At 48.2% G+C, this 24,699-nt stretch overlaps 1 protein-coding gene across 2 annotated transcripts in view; it reads left to right on the top strand.

Annotated features, from left to right (window-relative positions):
• Window positions 1-24,699, top strand: part of MEGF11 (multiple EGF like domains 11) — a 1,355,792-nt gene that overhangs the window by 226,101 nt on the left and 1,104,992 nt on the right. For both annotated transcript variants that reach the window (XM_086957988.1, XM_086957987.1), the window contains exon 4: window positions 3,957-4,049. In XM_086957988.1, coding sequence (XP_086814114.1) covers window positions 3,957-4,049 — 93 coding nt within the window. The remainder of the gene's footprint in view (window positions 1-3,956; window positions 4,050-24,699) is intronic.

The following is a 24,699-nucleotide window of genomic DNA, read 5'->3' as shown; positions in this document are numbered from 1 at the left end:
TTTTATCAGGTCTCGCCCTCTCAGAAATTGCTTGCCTCAAATTAAAGTTGCCCAGAAAAATTAAAATTGCTCTGGGCTTGTCTCCCTCTTTCGCATTCTTGTGGATTTTAGCAGGGATACGGTGTGCCCTCTGAACCTCCCTAGCGAAATCCCAATCTTTCAAATCAGTAAAGGCATGTTCAAAAAGTTTGACAACAAATGCTTTCATGTCTGAATCCTCTGACCCTTCAGGGATTCCCAGAATGCGTAGATTATTCTGACGCGATCTGTTCTCCAACGCCTCCAATTTCCACTGTATATCAGTTAGCTGCTCTGTCTGCAGATCTACCTTGCTAGACGTCGCCGCTGACTCGGCTTCTGTTGAAACAACTCGCTCTTCCAGGTTAGTAACCCGCTCTCCCAGGTTCACACACACCTTAGTCAGCTTCCATACCACCCCTTGCATTTTTCTGACTGCCGCCTGAGACTTACGGCTCTCCTGTCGGGCTTCTTCCCTGTGTGCAATTATCTCCTGGTGTATGACCTCCAGGAGGGACATTTGTGCCGATTCCCCTCCAGGGCTATCTGAGGTTGGTTTAGTCAGCGGTTGTTCTCTTTTCTGGCAGTGTATTTTTGCTCCCGCCGTGGCTTTCACTGCGGTTATCGGGGGGCTAAATTCGTCCTGTTCCAAATCACTGTCAGTATCTGAACCACTGACTTCTTGATCCAGACTGTCTTCCTCTTCCCCCGACCATTCACCGCCCTCTGATACTGAGAAGAATGCCTCACTTGTGGCTTCCTTTTTGTCACTACTGTCTCCCCCGGTATCGTCCTCCAAAATCTCTTCTAATACTTGGGGTATCTCCAATACATTGACCTCGGAATCCCCTGCTAGACCCCCTGCAGGATCCATCCCCCCTTGTTCGTGCCCCTCTGTGCTTCCGGAAGTATTGGGCTGTGCAGTGGAAACTGTAGCATATCGGGGCTCCCAGTCTCGTCGACATCATCAATTTTTTTTTCCGTAGCCTGAATAGCCTCAAGATATGGGTCTTTAGAGTCTTTATTTTTGCTCAACTTTTGAAATATATCTGATATCGGGGTGGTGCCCTGAGAGTCTAGATTTACTTTACTGCCCCCTTGCTGCTGTACCATTTTTTTTACTGGGGAGACTTGCTTCTTCCTCTTGTTGCCCTCTAGTTCTGCCATAGAATCCACGAGCAATGCTGCAGCCTTCCTCCTTGCGGCTGCTTTGGCACTTGCACTAATCTTGGGAGCCATGATTTCCCTCCTCCTTTCCTCCAGCCCAAACTGCTCCTTACCGCATGTAATGCTGTCCAAGTTATTATCCTCCAAATTCAGGTCCGTAGGGGTCTCCAGGGCGTTCAGTATCTTCCCCTCGGCACTATGATGCAAATTCGCTTGCCAATTCGGTTGGGTCTCTAATTGCCGAGATTCCGCTGAACGGAGCTGTCTGCTCCGCTGCCGGCTCCGTTTCGTCAGTAAGCTCCGCACCGTTTGCTTGGTGAGGGCTATCTCTGCTAACTCCGCAGTCTCCGCCAGCAGCCCAACAGCTGACCCGCCTCTCAGCCTCCTCGCCACCTGCAGCAAATCGAATAGCAGCCGCTTAAGCGGCCGTCGGCAAGTCAGTCTCATACGGCGGATTTTCCTTCTAGCGCGTTCCGCGTTTTCAATCACCTTTGCACCTCGGCGTCTCCCGTGTCTCGCGTCTCACGTCTCCCGCTGACTTGGATATTCAGTTTCTACACGCTCCGTGGCTCCATAGTACAGGCTTACGGGGTCATACTACTCTCATTCCTGCATCTCCTCAATCGAGCTGCTTCCCGGCCGTCCTACGCGGCCGCCATCTTGCCTCGGACCTTTTCCGATAAATATTGATACTCTAGGAGCTTTTCAGTTTTTCACAATAAATACATTTCAAGAAGCCCCATCATGCCCAGCGTGAACTGATGGAAGAGGTCTTGAAACACCCCTACCACCCAACAAAAAGCTATGCTTTGTGTTGTATTTTTCCTTATGTTCATTCCCGTATATGAAAATGTAAACATATTTATTGTACGCAAGGGAGTAGAAGGCCATATGGAATTCTCGAGTAGCTGGGAGTATACACTGTCCAAGGACTTTCACAAACGTAGAGGTGCTTTGTCACCTTTTACTTTCTTACATTAACCAGTTATATGTTTCGTTGATTGCAATGATGTTCAGTTTTACTATTTGTATCCCATGTCCAAAGCCCATTGGAAACATGCTCCTGGTATGCACTTATGAAGGGTTTGGGAAAGCTAATGTCCTCATTCTTGTAGCAGCCTTGTGGCCCCTTGCAAAGCTCTTCCTGCCCCAGGCCACCCCACAGTTTGATGACCTCTGAGGTAGGAAAGGTTCCAAAGGACTGAATAAGGGAGAAGGGAATCAACGCAGTAATGGAAGCAGTTGTGGACACGGAAATCACTGTCTGGGCAGCCTAACATCAGAGGCGATGAATGCAAGGAGTATTTGCTACATGAGGAAGGGAAACAGCCTTTACAATGCATCATTTACTACACAATGCCTTCACCACATATTGCCTTTCGCACACAACTCTTTACCAGGCAATACCTTTACCACGCAAGTCTTTACCATGGATATGTCTCTACCACACATGCCTTTACAACAACATTGTACGTATCTATCAGGTACATGAAACCATTTATATAGATCGATAGAGATTTGTGCGGTAAAGGCATTGCGCAGTAAAGGATGCGTGATAAAGGCATTTGTGGTAAGGGCATGTGTGGTAAAGGCATGCGCTGTAATGACATACAACCCATGAGGTATGATCACTCCATGAATGCTTTTTTCTTAAGCAAATACTTTGTTGTATCAAAACCCAGCATCCAAGAGGCCCATCAGCAGACATTTCACATTGTCAAAAGACAGAGATTAACTTACTGCATCATATTGATGCATCTTTTATCCTGTATCATTTATCAATGCCCCAGGATATATAGTTGTCATGTTATCAGCAGCATTATTAACCCGTTTACCGCCGCGGCAATTCTGCCACGGTGCGGTCGTTCGACGGACTGGGCGGGACTGCGTCAGCCAACGGTCGAGCGCAGCACCCAGCAGGTGGTGCTCCCGTCGGCCAATGGCTGACGCGAGCACGGAAGGGATTCAAAATAAAATGGCTTCCGAAACAAATTAACTGAACAACGTAAGTAACCAGTGGTCAGGTTGAATTCCATACAGTGGACGAGTGAGAGGAGTCTAGAAGACTCTGGCTGCATGTCTCTGTGATGTTGTATGATCATGGCCGTGGAGTGAGTACATGGTGGTGTGCAGGGGCACCGTTTCTACCCACAAACAGCGGCAGAAGCGCACTATGTGCTTATTAAATGCCCGGTCTAAAAGGGTAATAGATCTCTATGCAGCATCAATTGTGCGTATACTCTTCAACCCCCGATGTTTCTGGGTTTCAGTGTGTTCCACCCTCCAGAGTTTACGCAATCCCACTATAATAAATACCAAAGAAGTATTGTTCCCTGGGATCAGCATAAACATCTCTGAAAGTTACATCTTCTTCCGTCATAAATAAGTCCCCAATGTTTTTAAGTCCTTTGTCTACCTTCCTTCACCAACTCATTTATGGTTTGTTCTTTAGGTACTAAATCCTATCGCTCTTTCTTTTTTAATGAGGAAGAGTTAGCAGCCTTGCAGACCAGCATGCCATTTGACTCTGTCTAACACTTTTTGTGCACCCATGGGCAGGAGACCTCTTAAGATATCACTTTGTTGTATTGCAGTTTTCTCATTGCTTAAAAACCCACTGTGTGAAATGACAATCAATTTGAGAACGAACAGCTGATGGGTCTTGAAATAATATTTACTAAGCTTTGTTGGTGTTTCAGGGGTGTATGTTCTCACGGGTCACACTTGTTGCCTATCTCTAATTCTTAATGTTGTCCTGCTTCCCTGAACAGCCCTCTGCACAGAAGAATGTATGCATGGAAGATGTGTTTCACCCGACACCTGTCACTGTGAGCCTGGCTGGGGAGGAACAGACTGCTCCAGTGGTGAGTAACGACCAACAATTGTGAAGCATGAGTTATAAGGCTTATAAACCAGAGCAGGCACTTTTCATAAACATTTCAAAGAATGAGTGACTAGTTACCAAGGTTTATGAGAGAAGAGTGTCTCCCCTGTAGAACGTCATAGTCCGATTGAATCTTGATGTGTAGTGAAGAACTGTATTCATATTCAATATTTACACAATAAATACAGTTCACCTGTGTTTATGAACACAGTGGGACGTTGTGTTAACATATATATGTTAATTACAGTGGTGGCATTTGATATATCATTGAAAAGTTGTTGCTCTATTAAATTCTCAATCTTTCATAAATGTAAGACTATTTTATAGACAATCTAGTACATAGTAAAATGACATCTCTACTTCCAATAATCAGGATTGACATTTTGTGTAATAATTTGTGACCTAATTTCTTGTAATGCTACATATATTGCTCTGACCAGACGAGAAGGAGAAGGGTAGAACGAGGACTACAACAGAACATAAAGGATGAACACACATTGAGCCTGGCTTCAATTGAAATTTTGCGCATTTTTTTTATTTTAAATAGGTGTGGGTAGAACTTGCAGAGTTTCATACTATGGAATTTCACGGAGTTACATGAAAACTTACGAGCGTACGAAATCGGCACATTGCACTGATTTTTAGCGGCGGGAACTTGATCCACCCCAGAAAATTACCAAGAACGGCACCATGTTGCTTGCCAGAGGGCGCTTCTTTTATATCTATCCAGTAGATTTTCTACTCAAGTGGCAGCTTTCTCACCATGAACTGTCACAACTACCCACAAAAATCTTGATGGGTGCCATCCTTGTGCCCGAAAATCACACTAGCGGTGCCAATTTGCGCTCTCCAACTTACTGTTACTAAGCCACGCATGAGAAAAAACTCTGCCACACAGCAGTTGGTCAAGTTTTGATAGAACTCTGCGATACAAGGTAAATGTGGAGTGTGCAAAACTCTGTATACTTTACAGGGAGAGCGGAATTAACAGCCCACCCCTAATTTAACATTTCTTCTACTTTATGTGTAAATTATTTCTGTATCTCATTAGTTTGTTATAATCATTTGTCCATTGTTCAATTCTGGGCTATTTCGTACCTTGCAAATTCTTAAAGTTATACTCAGTGCTTTACTAAATGATGTTTCATATGATACCATTTATATTTGTGCAATCTATCTTACTCAGCACTCATCTCCCATTGCTGTGAATTCTCTCGTCTATAACACAGATCATAAGAAATGAGTAATGAACGTTCATGTCACAAACAGTGAATTTGATTTCCCCTAAGCATCACAGTGCGAAAACTAAGGGAAGGAAAAGGACATTAGAAAAGAAGGACATAGGAACATACACACACACACACAGACACACCCTGTTTACCGAGGTTATAAATCAGAATATCGAGTGCAAAAGTATTGACATGCAAAAATATTATTGCCATCAAATCAACAACTAGAATATTGTGAATGCCAACATATATTGGTAAGTATACATTTGCTGTTCTTTACCCCAAATCGCTGTACCTTAAAGACATATCCCATATTTAAGTGTAAGAAACTATTGCACACCTATATATACTTTCCATCACAATAATATTCTAGTTGGCAATATTCTGATCGCAAAATGTTGATATTGAAAAAGTCGACTTTTAGGTCGTAATCCTGACCAAGTTTTGTTAATGTACTCTCTAGCAAACTCTTACCAAACTATTCTCTGACTACTCTGATAATACTGGTACAAAAGAGATAGTCACAGTGGAAAGTATTCGCAATGCAGGGATTGTCAATAGATCAAGGGCTCAAAAGATAAACTGTATATCACATTTGGCATTTAATAAAACAAGGTGCATACAGCGTGAAGTGACGAGTGCGCAGTTGGGATAAGTGCAGGTGGTGTGCAGAGGGAAGGTGGTGCATATATATACATCAACATTCAGTGGTGACAACCTATCCTGCCATAGGTTACTGTGAACCTTTTGTTCACTCCACACGGACTATTGTACCAACCGTGAGAGCCTCCCAGGCCCATATCACCACATTCCAGCCTAAAGATTTCTTGCTGTCACCGGTGCCCTTCTCCCCCCTCTTGGTCCTGATGAAGATCCCACTTCCAAGATGTTCAATCTGCTGGTCCCCATATGGGTCGAAACGTCAACATTTTCCTTTCTTGTATAACAAACTTGGATGACAGAGAATTTGTACCTGCATCCTTCGCATATGATTTAGCATTTTTGTGTTTGCCATAAACCTGGCAGGATAGGTTGTCACCACTGAATGTTAATGTATATATATGCACCACCTTCCCTCTGCACGCCACCTGCACTTATCCCAACTGCGCACTCGTCACTTCACTTTGTATGCACCTGGTTTTATTAAATGCCAAATGTGATATACAGTTTATCTTTTGAGCCCTTGATCTATTGGCAATTCTAGTGATTTTTCTTAAATCACAATCATTTATTGTATGAGCTATTTGGTGTTGTCATATTCTTATTTCATAGACCATGTATTGGTTGCTGATGCATTGTGAATACCTTCCACTGTGACTATCTTTTTTGCACCACTATTTACCCGAGTCCAGTGGTTTATTGGGTCACCCCATTGATACATAACTCTACACTGAATATACTAGCCTCTCAAAAACGTGTATTGTGCTACTCTCTGACTAATCTTTAAAACCATTTTAACAAGTATTCTACTTCTGGTAGTGCTATGAGGTAGCCTCCGTCTACTATGTCTCACCCAAAATATTGTCCTTATCCTTACTGTAGTGATATCCCACCTGGATCACGGTAGCAGCTTATAGAAGGCACTCCCTAATAAGGCCCAGAAAGTTAAATGAGGCCTAGAGCTATTCAATGCAACATGTTTGGCTCAAGACTCAATATACACATCAAATCTACCCTCAGGGGACCCCCATGGGCTCCCAATCCAAGAGGGTCACCATTCTTGATTTGTTTCACAATCTCTATGTTTTTCCAAAGCAATGCTGTAGGCTATGTGAATCTGCATCTCCAGATGACATGTGCCCGGTGAGAGTTCTGGAAGAGATGGCAATCATTATAATTCATACTTTCTCCTATATTTTTAATTCTTCCTTCTGCAGTAATATAAATGAATTTAGACCCACAAGAAGTTGCAATCTACAGACCTATGTCTTTGTTGCCTGTTGTTACCAAGATGCGAGAGAAATGTGTTGCTTGTTGGTTGACTAGTGTTCTTGAGGAACATATTCTCCTAGGTGATAGTCAATTGGGCTTTAGATCTGAATTATGTGTAGAAGAGGCACTAGTATTGGTAATTGATTGACTAAGATATGATCTGCCCTGCTTCATTATACTTGATCTAGCCGCCGCTTTTGACACAGTGGATCACACCATCCTGAACGGATGACTTTTGGAGGAAGGAATTAAAGAAACTGTGTTGAATTGATTTAGATCATTTTTAGGCATCATTGAATTTTCTCCAATTGTGTCATACTTTAAACCCCAAAAGAGTGATATAAGATGTGGTTTTCACCAATCTTATTTAAAATCTGCAATGTTCATCTCATTTCATATGCAGAGAGCACACAGCTTGTTGTTAGTCTAGAGAAACCAACCATCCTGGTGTTACTCGACCTATCCGCTGCATTTGACACCATCTCACATTCCATTACGGTCCAGAGACTCTCAGAGATTGGTGTCCGAGTAAAGGCTCAAGGGTGGTTTCAAGACTTCCTCAGCGAACGCACACATTAATCAACTTAAAAACATTTAAATCTTGTGTCATGTCAATATACAAAGGGGTTCCACAGTGCTCCTCGTTGAGCCCTACGCTTTTTAACATATATGTGGCCCCACTGGCTTAGGTGGTAAGATCATGCAGCCAAGATGTAATTTCATAGGTAGATGACACACAATTAATCAGTTACATGTGGCCAAACCCTGAATCCTCAAAACTCCAAATCGGAGAAGGTATGAGGAAAGTTAAATCCTATAGGTCCCAAAATTGCTTGCAACTTAACAGCGACAAAACTGAGATACTGCTGTTCGGTGAGGCACATGCGCACTGGTCGGACGTCTGGTGGCCTTCAGAACACAGATCCATTGCATCAAGAAAAACAGTGGTAAAAATTGTAGGAATCGTAATAGATGATATCCTCACAATGTGAGACAGGTAGGCTTTACATGTGCCACCTGTTTTGGAATAATGCACATTCTTAGAAATGCATTTCAGTGGTTGCTCCTTCACTCCAGAAGAGCTCTCAACCAGGCTCTTGTGGTCAGCTGCCTGGATTCTGGAAATACCATACTGGAGCATTAAATGAATCACTACTATCAGAGCTTCAGGTGGTTCAAAACACTGCTGCATGCCTGGTCTTTAAATTTCCACCCCAATGCTCCTCAGAGCCCACTTGAAAGTCTCTTCATTGACTTCCTATCGGGGAGCACACAATTTTCAAGCTCTTGTGATTAGTATACAGATCCCTATTGGTCAAGGGCCCTGTATATCTGCTCCGGCCCCATTCGTATAGCCAAATATGGTGGCTGATCCTTGGCCCACATCACTCAAACAAATTACCCATACACATCTCTACCTTCCCGACTTCACCAGTTTCAAAAAGCTTCTTAAAACCTGGCTATTTTAAATTTCATTTACTATCCTTCTCTTCTTTTACTTGGATTGCACCCCAGCATCGAGATACCCCATCTGGGGTGATTCGCTGCACTAACTTAACATAAACACCATATTGCACTGGATGACCAGCAAATTCCTAAAACTGATTCAGAATAAATGGACATTTTACTTCTGAGTAAAGATAATATCTGGTCTCTTACTGTATAGTCTGAAAGAGTAATGAATCTTGGCTTCTTAACTGACAGAAATGTGAGAGTGACTTCTCAGATTAATTCATTGGTGAAATTTTGTTCCAATTAAAAATGTTGAGGAAGATTATATAATTTATACCTGACAAATACAATGACAAAGCAATGGTATTTAATTTTGCCATCAACTCAAGATCGGATTACACCCTTGCTTGTTATCTCAGATTCGCATCTCAATCCCCACAGTAGCTTCAAATTACTCAAAACCAGACAGTGAGGCTAATTTCTAATCTTCAGAAATGTGACTGTGTTTGCGAGGCACTGGATTAGAAATTGGCCTCACTTACTTGGTTACCCTAAGAAAAGAGAATCCATTTTAAAGCATCATGCTACTGTTATAAGCCATTCACAAAAAACAGGCTCCAAGCTTTTTCAGGTATTAAGTTCCTAGATTTCCTTACAGGAGATCCCTTATGTCCAATAATTTACCATTTTTATTAATTCCAAGAGTTTTTAGGAGCACACCTGGGGGAAGAGCGTTCCCATTTTGGCCCTTCAGTTGTGGAATTCTCTTCTGGTCTCCATCAGATTGAATGATATTTTATTGGGGCTTAGAAAAGCTTAAAAATGTTACTGATTTTTTAAAGAGTTTTTTGCTTTTTTTAAGGCTGTACCATTGTAATGCATATCTGTCATTCAATCTGACAGTGCCATGAAGCCCCTGAGTATATGATTGCACTTTAAAATTCCCATTTGATTTTATCTAGCTATAGTCTAAGAGATCATCATCAATTAATGTGAATAGCCTCTGTGGGATCATGGAGGGTCCACGATTTAAGAATCCAGCATAAAATCTACAAATCTCTTAATAAAAATATATATTTTTTTATCTTTATTTTATTGTCTTTGGGCCCCCACCATCCACAGTTGACCAGTGGGTCCTGGTGTATACACTCTACCCCAATTCGCCCCTTTTCTATTGATTTTCCCCAATGTGGGGCTCTGTGCATCCTGTTGAGGGATGGTGGCTGCTACATAAATATTTCGGTGATGGATTGCCAATCAGAACATGGCGTATTCACAAATCCGATGGCGGATTAACAAATTTGCAATGCAGGACAGAAGTATAAATTCCTTCGTCCAATGATGTGCTTTTACTTTGATCTGTGAATCCTTTGTGGACTTCGAAATGTGATAAATCTGTTAATTAACAGTTATGGGGCTGTATTATAGAGTGTAGCACATTTTCCTTGTTAGAGCCAGGTGTACCTTTCAAAAGGTGTGCTAACAAGGAGAGTGTGCTGCATTAGTTTGAATGCGCTGCCCCCAGGGCAGCAGCGAACTTGCTCTGCCCAGGCGCAGCACATTCAAGTGACATATGGAGTGGCTTTGAAGCAGCCCAGCTGTGTGTTCACTGTGCAGGTGGGAACCCGTCTGCACTTTTAGGGGGGGGGGGGTTAGAGATCCCCTTGCAGGTGGGTGCAGTGAGTGACTGCACCTACCTGCAAGGGAATGTCTATGGGGTCCATAAGACCCCTCCCCCTCCAGAGGGCTGCCATTATTATTATTTATTATTATTATTATTATTATATATATATTATTATTATATTATTATACGCCATCAGGGGCGTATAGACAGTATGCCTCCTGACAGCTTCTTTGCGCTCCCCTCTGAAATACTTACAACAAGGGGTGGTGAGGGACAGAGTCTCTGAATTAAGCAGAAAGCTCTCACCCAGTCAAGAGATCAGGGCTAGATCCAACACCGTTTTTTAGCTCACTGCACCATCCCAGTTTCATAACCTGGCTGTATGCAAATTAGTCTGTTCCTGTCCCAGTGCATGATGGGAACAGGGCAAACCAAACTACAAAAGCCAATTCTTACACTGGGAAGGAAACAAGCTCCCGGGGACCGGTTTCTGGCATTACAGCCGTCTTCGGCCCGGTTTGCTTGAATCCTGATGGTGCAATGAGCAAGGGTCTCACATCTGAGAATACCCTTCCACGCTTAGGGTGGACAAAAATATTTACAACAAGGGGTGGTGAGGGACAGAGTCTCTGAATTAAGCAGAAAGCTCTCACCCAGTCAAGAGATCAGGGCTAGATCCAACACCGTTTTTTAGCTCACTGCACCATCCCAGTTTCAGAACCTGGCTGTATGCAAATTAGTCTGTTCCTGTCCCAGTGCATGATGGGAACAGGGCAAACCAAACTACAAAAGCCAATTCTTACACTGGGAAGGAAACAAGCTCCCAGGGACCGGTTTCTGGCATTACAGCCGTCTTCGGCCCGGTTTGCTTGAATCCTGATGGTGCAATGAGCAAGGGTCTCACATCTGAGAATACCCTTCCACGCTTAGGGTGGACAAAAATATTTACAACAAGGGGTGGCGAGGGACAGAGTCTCTGAATTAAGCAGAAAGCTCTCACCCAGTCAAGAGATCAGGGCTAGATCCAACACCGTTTTTTTTTTTTTTTTGTAAATTTTTTTATTTTGCATACAGAGAAAAAATAACAATTAACAAAGGACCTCACAGTGGGCGCATGGAAGGTCCCACACAGTGGGAAGGCTGAAAAAGGAAGATGAGGCAGGACATTAAAACAAAAAGTCTTCAGTGCTGGTAATGTCGGCAGTCCCGCAGCAATCCCCCGCCAGGGGGTAGCTCAAATAGTGCAGCCAGCAAATAGTCCAGAAGCGCTCCAGTGATCAAGTAAGCCTCATCTCGGTGAAGTAACTGTCCCAATGTAACTCCCCACCCTTCCCCCCAAAAACTCTCCCCCCCCCCCCCGTGACGGCGCCGCTCGCAAATCACATTCATTCACCAAGCGCACTCTAGAGCTGAAACAAGTGCAAGTTCCGCAATGACGCCGGGCAAACCGCCGAAGGCAAGCCAGCAGAAAGAAAGGACACCAAGGGGCCCCACACGTGCTTGAAGTTTTTGTATTTGCCTATAAATATATCCGCCATTCTCTCGAGACTCAGAAGTCTCCACAGTCTGGAGTGCCAAAGGGAAACCGCCGGTGCCTCCTTACGTTTCCAGGCCGAGGCCAGCGTGAGCTTGGCCGCGCCGAGGCACAGCCACAAGATCTTTTTGTCGGCTCGCGATTGGTGTTCCAGGCCGGGATCTCTCAAACCCAGCAGAACGAATTCGGGGGAGTCATCGATAGGGTACTGCAGAATGTCCTTAATATGGGACAAGATCTCGGCCCAGAAGGGCTTAATGATCGGGCAATCCCACCAAATGTGGCGGAAATCCCCCAGAAGGCCACAACCCCTCCAACACCTATCCGTGGCCGCCGGGAAAATGCGATGCAGTCGAGCCGGGACCATGTACCATTGCGTTAGAGTTTTGAAATGTGCTTCCCTCAGGAGTATGGAGTGATTAAACTGCGTCATGTCCTTCCAAAGCGCCGACCATTCTCCGTCAGTGATATCCCTCCCCACCATCTCCTCCCATTGCTCCATGTAGCGCGGTCTAGGGGAAAGGGCCGAGCGGAGCAGCAGCTGATATAAAAAGGAAATAGCCCCCTTCATGGCCGAGGTCTTCAGGAGAAAGGCCTCAAAGTCGGATAAAGGTCTCGTCGCCGCTTCTCGCACCACGGGCGAAGTGGCCCAGTGTAGCAGTTGCAAATGCCGGTACCTTTCCCCCGGCGTCACTTGATAGTCCTGCATGCAGTTCTCAAATGTCAAGGGGTCGGGGCCATGGAACAAGTGAAGTAATGCCCGGCATCCCCCCTCCCTCCAACCGTCAAAGGGCCCCTCGGTGAGCGCCGGAGGGAAGTCTGGATTAAAATGCAGAGGGGTGAATGGGGATGGAAAGGTCGTCCATCTCTCGTCGCCGGCCAGTGTGTCCCAAACTTTCAGCGTAGTCCCCGTGGGGGTACTAATGTACGCGTTTGCCGGGCGGTCTCGCTTCGGCTTCCATGCTAGGTCCCAGATGGACCGGCCTGCCACACTCCGGTCCATGTGTAGCCAGTGTTTGTCAGAGAACTGCTGTGACCACTCCACCATAACTCTAAGTTGGGCCGCCTTGTAGTAGAGGTGGAAGTCCGGAAGGCCTACCCCTCCGTCATTTCGCAGGCGTCGCAGGAGTGTGAACGAAAGCCGCGCCCGACCGCCTTGCCAGACAAATTTCAACATCGTCGATTTGAGGTGGCTAAAAAAGGTAGAGGGAAGCGGGATAGGCAAGGCTTGGAACAGGTATAGATATTTGGGGAGAAGGACCATTTTGACCGCATGTACCCGTCCCAGCCAGGACAGGAATCTAGGCTTCCATTTCTCCAGTTCCGCGCGCGATCTGGCCATGAGGGGCGGGAAGTTGGCCGCAAAGAGACCGCCTACAGTAGGAGTGAGGTGAATCCCTAGGTATAGCAGGGAGCCCGAGGCCCAGGCCAACGGCGTCGTCGCCTTCACCCGAGCCACCTCGGCTTGAGATAGGGTCAGGTTCAGGACATGCGACTTGCCATAGTTAACCTTGAAGCCGGCCACCGCCTCAAATTCCAGCAATATATCACGTACACACGGAAGGGAGTTAGCGGGGTCGGCCACCGACAAGAGGACATCGTCTGCAAACAGGGTGATCTTGTGCTGTTCCCCAGTGAACGGGATGCCCTTCACCCCCTCATGCTCCCGGACTGCCAGCGCCAGAGGTTCAATGCTGAGTGCAAACAGCAAGGGCGAGAGGGGACATCCCTGCCTAGTGCCCCGCGAGTGTTGGAAGAAGGCCGACAAGTGGCCGTTCACCGCAACCCGGGAACGCGGGCTGCAGAAGTTAGCTCTCACCATCGTGATGAAGCGATCGGAAAAGCCAAATGCCCGTAATGTGTGGAATAGAAAGCCCCAGTCCACCCGGTCGAAAGCCTTCTCCGCATCCAGCCCCACCAAGACCGCCGGGATGCGGAACCTGTCCGCCTTCTCTATAAGGTGGATGACCCTCCGGGTGTTATCATGCGTCTGGCGGCCTTTGATGAAGCCCGATTGGTCCGCATGGATAATCGACGGCAGCAGGTCTTGCAGGCGGCTCGCTAAAATAGCCGAGTAGAGCTTGGCGTCGATGTTGAGTAAGGCTATGGGGCGGTATGAGGCACACTGCTCTGGGTCCTTCCCCGGCTTCGGCAGGACCGTGATCACTGCTTCCGCAAGGGTTCCAGAATTCACCCCAGATCCAGCCATGTCGTTAAAGAGGGCGACCAGGAAGTCACACACCTCAGTCGCATAGGTCTGGTAAAAGACAGCGGTGAACCCGTCGGGACCGGGGGCTTTGTGTAGTTTCAGGTTTTTAATAGCAGCGAGGACCTCCTCCCTTGTGATCGGAGCCTCAAGTAAGTCGTTCCAGGTCCCTGGTACCTGCGGAAGTGATAAGCGCTGTAGGAATGCCCGTTGTTCAGCCGCGTCCAACTCTTCCCCCGCGTACAACGCGGCGTAGAATCGGCCAAAGACATCAGCCTTCGCCCCGTCATTGTGCTGGAGCACTCCTGCCAAGTCTCTAATCCCACCTACGTATTCACGTTCCCTCTTATCCTTCAATTGCCGGGCAAGGTATCTGCCAATCTTGTTACCCCCAGAGTAGGAGAGCCGGCCCAGCCGCAATAGGGTGAGTTCAGCCCTATTCGTATAGTGAGCCTTCAACTTACCCCGCACTGCCGTCAGGGGACGTAGAGTCACCCTCGAGGGATTAGCTTTGTGTTCCCTCTCAAGCGCGAGCACCTCTGCCTCCAGCGCTTCCCTCTCCTTCCTACGTAAGGTGTTCAATTGCGAGTTGAGGCCCAGGCATGTCCCCCTGATCGTCGCCTTAAAGGCGTCCCAGGTGGTCAGTAGGGACGTGTCCGAGGGGGGGTTGCTATCAAAAAAGTCCCGGATGGCCTGACGCAGGGCCTGATGGGATACATCGTCCCGAACCACCGAGGCTGGGAAGTACCACTTCCGGTTCGCGGTGTCCGGAGGCGACCACCGAAGCGTGAGCACTAGGAGACTGTGATCCGAGACAGAAATCGGGAGAATGGCGGCATCTAAGATGTTCCCTCTAAGGGACTGGCTAAGGAAGACATAGTCCAGACGGGAGTAGGAGTGGTGTACATGGGAAAAGAACGTATAGTCCTTCACAGCAGGGTGAAAAAACCTCCAACCATCCACCAGACCCATCTCTTCCACCCCCTTCTGCGTACTCCCCGAGAAGACCCCCGTGTCCGCCCTCCGTCCCCCTGAGCTGTCCATCTCCCCATCCCAAACCAAGTTATAATCACCCATCATGAATACAAGCCCTTCCGCAAAGTCCCCCACCTTCTCCAGCAGCTCCTGCAAGTACTTATTTTGGCCCGAATTAGGCAAGTAGAGCACCACAAATGTACACAACCTGCCCTGGACGTGCCCCTTGACCATCAACCACCGCCCTTCTCTATCGTTGCGGACCCCCACAGGCTGAAAATGCAACGCCGCCTTAAACATTAAAGCCACCCCCCGATGCTTCGTGACAGCTGAGGACCTGTATACAATGGGGTACGCCCTGTGGCGGAGCCGCAGTTCATCCTTTCGAGCTAAATGGGTTTCCTGCAGCCCCACAACATCAAGGTGATGGTCTACAAGATATTTCAGGACCTTCTGTCTCTTCTGAGGGGAGTTCAAGCCCTTGACATTCCAAGTGCCTATACTAATCGGCATAATAGTCACCCCACAAAGAGCTTGCTATCAGAAATACAAATGGCGCCCAACCCTCATTCCACCCCTCCCCCCAACCACGTGCTCCCAAACGTTTCCAGAACAGTCGTAGGATCAGCCCCTCTACAGCATGGCGCGCATTCCACCACTCATTCCCTGCATTCATCCCCAAAGGCCTGCCTTCACGGCACCCCCTCCCCCACCCCAACAGTCCCCCAACCAAAACCCCCCCGAACCAACACAGAACATTGTACAGAAATTGCAAAAACCATACTCAACAAGATCAGCAGGCCGAAGTCCGTAGGAAGCCCCCAATCAAGTGACAGGCCAGAGGAATGAAACCACTATTCCCCTTGGCCGTAATCAAGGTCGTCTCCCACCAGAGTACTTGCACACCCTCGATCAGAAGGCCCGAGCCTTCCCGGCGCCGATCCGCCTTTTTGGGGATTACGCCGCCCCAGAGCTGAGCTGTGAAGCAGCCAACGTGGCCGAGGCCACCGAAGCGACCGCTGCCCCCCGTTCCTGCAGGCTGGTAGGAAGGTCCGGACGTTGTCTAGCAGGGGATCCGGCGGGGGAGCGCCCAACCCTGTGCCATGAGTTCGAACGGCGGCGCCGCCGAGATGGAGAGGCCGCCGTGGCCTGCGACGACGGAACATCTGCCAATCCCAAGAGCTCTTTTGCCGCCTGAAGTGTGCGTACTTGGGCCAGGCGGTTCTGCCATCTGAAAATTATTCTGAAAGGGTGCCCCCAGGAGTAGGCAATCCCCCTCTCTTTCAGGAACGCTGTGATAGGTCGGAAGTCCCTTCGTTTCTGTAAGGTAGAGGCGGCCAAGTCCTGGAACAGCTGGGGCCGATGGCCTCGAAATTGCAATGAGTCGATGGACCTGGCCTTTCGTAGTATCCTCTCCTTGAGTTGAAAATCGTGGACGCACACCAATATGTCGGGGGGAGGGCCCCCCCCTCGCCGCGGCAAGCCCACCCGGTGCACCCTGTCCATCCGTATCTCCGTCGTGTCCGCCTCATCTAGGACCTGGAGAAACAGCTCCTGTACGTATCCCCGGAGGTCTCCCGCCTCGCCGTCCCAAGGCACCGCCCGTATACGGATGTTGTTCCTGCAGGAGCGGTTTTCGAGGTCTTCCGTATGCAGTTGGAGGTCCAAATTCTGCTCGGTGAGGCGGATAATATCTTGCTGGAGCATATGAACGTCTGTGGCCACGCTCAGGTCCCTATCCTCCAGGGTCGCCACTCTCTCGCCTATGCCGTCCACGTCCCTCCGTACTTCCCGCAGGTCGGAGGCGAGCTGTGACCTAAGTTCCGATATGTCCTCCTTGATGGAGGCAAACAGCTCCGACATGAAGGCCTTCGTCACTGGGGCGTCTTCATCAGAGTGCCTAGATGACCCACTCGCTCCAGGGGAGGCCGGTTGTTGGGAGGCCTTGTCCTTCCCCTGGTTTCGTTTGCGCTGCACTGTAGACATGGCGGCACACCTCGCCCTGTGTCGGCTCCACGTGGCCAAGGAAAGTATCGGGCCCTGCCGGCGGGCCAAGCACTCAGTCCCTTCCTTCGCCTCCAGGCGTTTCCAGGCTCCCCGCACTCAGGCACTCGACCCGTGAGCGTCCCCTGTATCCCAGGCGGGAGTCCCAGGGAGCCGGCGATCTGCTGCCTCGGTCCTCCGAGCCTCCGCCACCAGTGAGCGATAGAGTTACTCCTGTGCCCCGTCGCCGTCCGGCTCCGTGCAACGACCCGGCCCTAGGCCCCGAAAGTTCAAGCAGGCCGCTGGCGCCACCCGCGAGGGGAAGGCCAGTCGATGGCGGTAGCAAGGAGCCACCGGTTGTTCAATTGTCACTGCTTGGCCAGGGGACAGTGCCCCACCTCACCCAGGCGTGGCGGGGTATGAGCCGGGTCTCGTTGATAGGACCTCCCTCGTCCAAGCTCCGGTCCGATCCGCCATCCGTCTGCTCCAGTGCCTGCAGGTGGATCTAGGGCCCCGCCCCTCGACCACGCCGGGCCGCGATGGTTGGAAAGCCCGGGGTCTCACAGGCCGCAGGTTGCGGACGCTCTCGTAGGTGTTCCGGGGGTCATACCGCTCCGGGGACCCCGCCAACATCCGCCGCTCTGCTAGGCGAACGTCTCCGCCACAGAAGGGGTTCGTTGGGCGCCCCCAAAATCGTGCTATTAGATGCTTTGTTGGATCAGCGCCGGAGCGGCACGAAAAGGCGTCCTACTCCGCCGCCATCTTGGCCACGCCCTCCAACACCGTTTTTTAGCTCACTGCACCATCCCAGTTTCAGAACCTGGCTGTATGCAAATTAGTCTGTTCCTGTCCCAGTGCATGATGGGAACAGGGCAAACCAAACTACAAAAGCCAATTCTTACACTGGGAAGGAAACAAGCTTTTAAAAAAACTGCTTTATTTAAAAGCAGTCGCAGACATGGAGGTCTACTGACCCCAGCCGGCCACCATCTCTGGAAGTGCTAGCCATTCCTAATGGGGATGCAAATTGCTTCTGCAACATTAATATTCATGAGACATGCAATTTGTGACCCCATTAGGAATCGCAAACAGTGTCTGAGACGCTGTTGTACATCCCAATTTGTAAGTCGCAAATTGGAAGTCACAAATGCGACGCCATTTGCGAGTTGCAAATTGGTAGGTCATACATCTAGCCCTCAAAGAGAAGGGACGGTCACAGACGCATTCTTTCTTTCAACCCAAAGATGGTTTGCGTGGGAAAGATGTGTTGGAAGCTTAACTAGAGCAGTCAAGCCCCAGTTGTACTACAATATACAACATGAAGAGACTTTAGACCCTGTGCATCAAGCAATTGCGTTGCTCAAAATGAGCTGTTTGGTGGAAATTTGAATACGTGCACCAAACCAGGTCTGCCAAACAATGCACCAAAAGTGAAAACAATGGAATTGGATAGGCCAAATAATTATCAGAGGAATCATGCAGGCTTGGAAACAAAATCACCACAAGTGTATGAGGTTTATGAGTTTGAAGCATTTGAGAGACTGCTATTTCTTTCTCACTGCACCATCAGGATTCAAGCAAGCCGGGCCGAAGACGGCTGAAATGCCAGAAACCGGTCCCCGGTAGCTTGTCTCCTTTCTGGTGAAGAATTGGCTTGGTAGTTTAGTCTGCCCTGTTCCCATGATGCACTGGGCCAGGGACAGACTGATTTGCATATAGCCAGGTTCTGAGCTGGGATGGGGCAGTGAGATAAATAACGGTGATGGATCAAGCCCTGATCTTTGGACTGGGTAAGAGTGGTCTGCTTAATTCAGACACTCTGTTCATCACCACCCCCTTTTCTGAATCCCCTCTGAAATACGGCGCTGAGGCAAAGGAGTTCCCTCATTCTGGTGATAGCACCGGTGCTATATGTGCCCCAGCGATCTGTATTATAGAAAGGGCCATGCAAGCATCTGCGGCCCTTTCAGTAATACCATAGTGCCCCGGGGGAGCGGAAAGCGGGCACACATGCATGTTGCACCCTAGGGCACTTTCCATAATACGGCCCCAGCTACCTCTAAAATGTAACCTCTTCATACACATCAGAGCACCTCTTTAAAACCTTGAGGGACGATTTATAATTTGGCCGTTGAACTGAGTAGTAAGAAGGTGGGGTGTACCAACATTTGATTCAAAAAGGTCATAAACATTACACTACTTCACTTCCAGCGACATGCGGTAGTTCTGCATTGCAAACGAGGCACACATGCCCAAAACTACAAACTTAAAAAATAAAACATTTCCACATATGTTTCATTCTTCTGCGCACAGAGAATGTGTAACCTCCTGATAAAGCACTTAAAATAGATGCCTTATTTTCTTAAAAGCATAACACATGAAATAAGAATAACGTGCTCTGCAGCCCCGAGGTTCAGCCGGCAGTTGTACAAAATCGGATGAATTGAATTCTCCTTATTTAATGCGACCCAATATAATTGCATCCTAGACGCTAGCAATTACAGGCCGGAATTTTCTGAAAGAGGCGCGTTGAGAGATATGTTAACTGAACTGTTAAGGGCTTATCATTATTTACCCTTTTGGCATCCTGCTAATCTCCGATCTATGCCCTGCTTGACAGCTACTCACTCTCCACGCTATTGAGCCCTTTCTTTGATTCTTGCATCTCTAAACAATGCGGGCTGGCCCGAGGCATTTCCAAGCACTCCATGCCAGCTCCGGGCACAACTTTGCTATTTCACACCCTGTCTGGCTCGGGGGGGAGTGGGCTTGGGACCCAGCGCCCCACTCTTAAAACAAGCCGTAATGTCTCCTATATATTTTTTTTTCTTACTGCTCAGCCATTCATGCTTGCATATTGAGGGATTCACAGCCAAGTCAAAGACTCCTTCGCCATCCCTGCAGCATGCGCTTAAACCCCACTTAGATATTTGCCTCACCTTGCCTCCACTGCTGTCTTGCCCCGCTGGATCGTCGCTGGCGCTACGAGCCTCTTCCTCCTCCCACGCTGTCTGGGGGGGCTGGGTGTCATGGCCGCGTCTCTTGACCCTGCTTTGCCGGTCCCCTCAGCCTTGGCCTTCGATCTCCGGCGGGGGTTCTCTGGTCAGGGGTCACTCTGTACTTCCTCCGTCTTTGTCTCCCGGATGCTGCAATGCCCACTCTTGATGCCAGACGTTGGTTGCGAGCCCGGCTGCTCAGCCAGGTTTGCCACTCCGCAGATTTCATTGTTCGCCGGCCTGGAGGAGTGCTCTTACGTGCCTTCGCCCCGGGAGACAACACAGTATCAGCACCAGTGAGGGAAACCCTAGAGCCTCAGGATGCTCGTCGGGCGCTCCTCTGGCTCTGCGTGCTTCGCCATCTCCGCCCCCGGTTGGGCCTCGCTGTGGCACTCCTCCCCTGCCGCTTGCACCCCTTGTGGAGCTTGGGAGAGATCCTACCACCCACTATACGGTGCCATGAGTCGAGGATGACCCCCAGGTTGCGTGCGTGGTCGGTGGGTGTTGGAGCTGTTCCCAGTGCGGTTGGCTACCAGGAGTCGTCCCAGGCCGACGGGGTGGATCCGAGGATGAGGACCTCCGTCTTGTCCGAGTTCAGCTTCAGTCGGCTGTTCCTCATCCATTCGGCGACGGCCTTCATTCCTTCGTGCAGGTTGGTTTTGGCGGTGTGGGGCTCCTTGGCGAGGGAGAGGATCAGCTGGGTGTCATCGACGTAGGAGATGATGTTGAGGTCGTGCAGTCGGGTGACGTGGGCGAGTGGTGCCATGTAGATGTTAAACAGCGTAGGGCTGAGGAATGAGCCCTGGGGTATGCCGCAGATGATCTTGGTGGCTTCGGAGCGGAAGGGAGGAAGGCGGACGTTCTGTGTTCTGCCGGAGAGGAAGGAGAAGGTCCATGCCAGGGCCTTCTCTAGGATCCCGGCGTCGTGGAGGCGTGTTCGTAGTGTGCGGTGGCAGACCATGTCGAAGGTGGCTGACAGGTCCAGGAGGATGAGGGCCGCTGTTTCTCCGTTGTCTAGTAGGCTCCTGATGTCATCGGTGGCAGCGATGAGGGCAGTTTCCGTGCTTTGGTTGCTGCGGAACTCAGACTAGGAAGGGTCCAGGATGCTGTTCTCCTCGAGGTAGCAGGTCAGTTGTTTGTTTACGGTCTTCTCAATGACCTTTACCGGGAACTGCAGCAGGGAGATGGGCCGGAAGTTCTTGAGGTCCTTGGGGTCCGCCTTGGGTTTCTTGAGTAAGGCGTTCATCTCGGCGTGCTTCCAGCTCTCCGGGAAGGTTGCTGTCTCAAAGGAGATGTTGATGACTTTCCGGAGATGTGGTGTGATGGTTGTGCTGGCTTTCTTGAAGATGTGGTGTGGGCATGGGTCTGACGGAGATCCGGAGTGGATGGTGTTCATGATCGTGATGGTGTCGTTGTCGTTGATGTTGGTCCAGGATAGTATGCGGTTGGTACTGGTGGTGGTCGTGGGGGCAGAGGTCTCAGTGTTTGTTGGGGTGGTCGTGGCGTTGAAGCTTTTGTGGATGTCTGCAATCTTGCGGGCAGTCTTGCTTTTCGAGGGAAACAAAGTGTCTACATTGTAAATAAACCAAATATACATAGCTTCATGTTGTTAAATAACAAAAAAAACTAAGATATCTGTGTTTGTTGTAGGAAAAATGGAAAAATATAATGCCGCAAAATTGCCGCTAAATTTCCATATTTGTGCTGCTAAATTTCCATTTTTGTGCCGCTAAATTTGCTAATCCATGCCGCTATATCCTGGGGGGTCTGAAGCTCTTCAAGAACAAATAGACTTTATGTTATAGTTTAAAAAAAATGAGCAAAAGCAACTTCTGTAGAATCTAAACTGTAAAGGCTTCTATAGGGGAGGGAGGAACTCCCCGAGGGTGGCAGAACAGCCTGGGGTTGGTCAAACGTACTCCTTAGATACATACTGCCAAATAATATTGTTTGTATTATCATGTATAATATCATTCAGAAAAACTGTGTAGTTATAACTGGGTGTATAAAACAACACACGTGTGAAAGACCTGCATAGCAAAATCTCCTGTTGACCAGCTCCGTCGTGCTCCTTCCTTTGCGCTCCGCAGAACGATGGTCAGACAGACAGACGGATACTGCAGGATTAGCGCACACGGGTCACTGCAGAAGATGTATGAACTATTTGAGCTACCATGAGTTTGTTTGGTGATGTGTGTATAGCACATACCACAACCTGGACTGCTTCTTGGCGCTGGGATAGATATTGTTTTTATTCACCACACTGCTTCTCAATATATCGACTTCTAAAGGTTGAATGTCAAAATAACATCGGAAATGTTGCACCTGATCACATAGCTAATCAAACATATGTAACTCCACGTATACTTTGTAATATGGGGCAAGTGGAAATGGAGGCGCCGAGGTATGTGCAGGGCGGTATTTAAAAGTCGTTATTTTGCTGCCACAGCCTTTAGAAGAATGACAGCCTGGGGCAGCCCTTCTTGCCTCTCTGGCCTGTGCCCTGCTTGGTACACTAGATCTGTGGAGGTGGCTCTCAACCCACTGAGCTAAACAATTAAGAAGTAACAGAATCGGTGGAAGTAGGAAAATGAGGCTTTTTCGATGCTTCTCAGCCCTTAAGTATGTGATTTTAGCGCCCATGCTAATTTAGTCTGAGGAGGGGCATGAACTTTGCATGAATAAAGTGGCGAAGTCCATTAAGGCGCAGAGATAAAACCTTCTTTTGTGCCCAAAGTGCAGCACACGATGGAGTGTCACCTGCAGCTCGGAGCGGTGGCATCGCTGATTAAATTGCATTAATTTTGCAAAAGCGAACAAAAAAAGCAGAAAAAATGCACTGTCTTACCCCGGATTTCTTGCTTTTTGCCGTAATTAGGAATATGAAAGCATTGACAATGATTGAGAATGGAGCATTATTCACACGTCTTATTTCCGGCCCGGGCGCTGCGCCAGCGTATTTCATTTATGAGGTTCCCGCGAAAAAAAAATGGGACGCGAGCCAATCGCTGAATTAAATATGACCTGTTCAACTTCTATAGAGGGCCAAGAAAAACTACACCAATTGGAAGGGTCACTTTTCTGGACCGGCACCCAAAGATTTCCCCTTTACCCTCCACGATCGTCTACCTCGTCCCGCCCCTGCTACGGTCTGCGTCACAGCTTTTTCCTTAATTTCTCTTCATGTTCCTTTAATTCCCTTTACTGCTTACTCTATACTGTCGCCTGTTATCAGGGGCATAGTTTGGCCAGTAAAATAGGGGGGGGGGGGGGGTGGAGGGATTAGTTTCGGATTTTAAGACAATCAGGCCGGCATATAATGCTTAAATACTTTAAATGACAAGCCGGTGCATGGGAGGGGCCTAAGGTGTTGCGGAAAGGGAGAGGAAAGCTGATTGGTAGGAGCTCTAAGAGACAGGGGCAGAAGTGTGGTAGAACAAAAGTAGGGTTTTCAGCACGAGCCCTGAACATTTTTGGCATGTAAATTGTGGCACAAATGTTGTATTAACTATTATAGATTTGCTTCAAAATTCAAACAACTAAATTTAATTAACACTCGTAAGCATTTCATCTTAGTACATCAGATTATATCACTACATTGAGAGGCATTTCTTTAAAAGAGAGAGTCTTTAAAATGTATTTAGATATATCCATGTCCCCCACCCTGACAACAATGCCACTTTTTGCACTAAGAGGCAAGTGAGTTGTCATTGGCTCCCTGTATTTGGCCTAGATTCATTTTATCAGAAAGCAACACTTTAGTGTATTAAATCAAACACAAGAGGTTTCTGTTGACTGCGCACCCTGAATTCATTTATTTGTAGGTTTTCTCACGCATGACAATGAAGAACAAGCAAGGGCAAAGCCAATAGGTCTCAGCAATGCTAGAGCTATTGACAATTTCAATGTCTTTCAGCCATGTTACATAGCAGCACTGCTGCTGTTAATCATGGCTGAAAGTCATGGAATTAAACACTATGACGTGGCCAGCGCTATCATCATCATAATGCTTTTTTGCCTAGTAGGCGGGGCCGGACAAGCAACACAACACAGGTGGGTTGGAGGGCATGTGATTAGAGGGTAAAGAAGTGCTAGGAAGTAGCCAGCATGCATGAAGTAACGTGGCCTCTGGTTGCCACCATTTGTACAAACTAGAAGTAACATTTCGAAATTACGTCCTACATCACAGGTCTTTGTCTGCTAATCTCTGAGAATAGTTTTTTTATTTTATTTACCCCATGATGACATGAAAACAGAACAGAGAACAGTCTGGTGACTGCAAGCTTCTGTGAGGTTCATGCCACTAGAACAATCAAATACACTGCGTGAAGGCTTCTATAGGGGCACAATACGTCATTGTAGGACACAGTACAAGATGCTCGCCTTTTCCTGTTAACCTGAGGGGTTTAACTGGCTGGCCCCCTGAGCTCTATAAAGTGAGTTCTATAAAGGACAATACATATCAAATGATCTGGAATAGCACCCCACACTAGTCCCACTTGTGCTGCAATCTAAATGCCCGTCCTCCGTGCGACTTCCACCTTGCTATCTGTGAAAGGGACATGGACACGTGTGTGACAAGAGAAGATTGTCTATGAGCCACCGCACAGGCTCGGGTTGCCCAGCATCCAACAACAGCCTCTGGATAGTGTGCAGCATGTTCAATAAAAAGGGCTCAGTCTGTCAAGTGAGCCGGTGC

Source organism: Lissotriton vulgaris, chromosome 2_1 (genome assembly GCF_964263255.1).
Source record: "Lissotriton vulgaris chromosome 2_1, aLisVul1.2, whole genome shotgun sequence".
NCBI classification, from domain to species: Eukaryota; Metazoa; Chordata; class Amphibia; order Caudata; family Salamandridae; genus Lissotriton; species Lissotriton vulgaris.
Note: the sequence above shows the minus strand (reverse complement) of the source record. Positions and strands in the feature narration are given on the sequence as shown.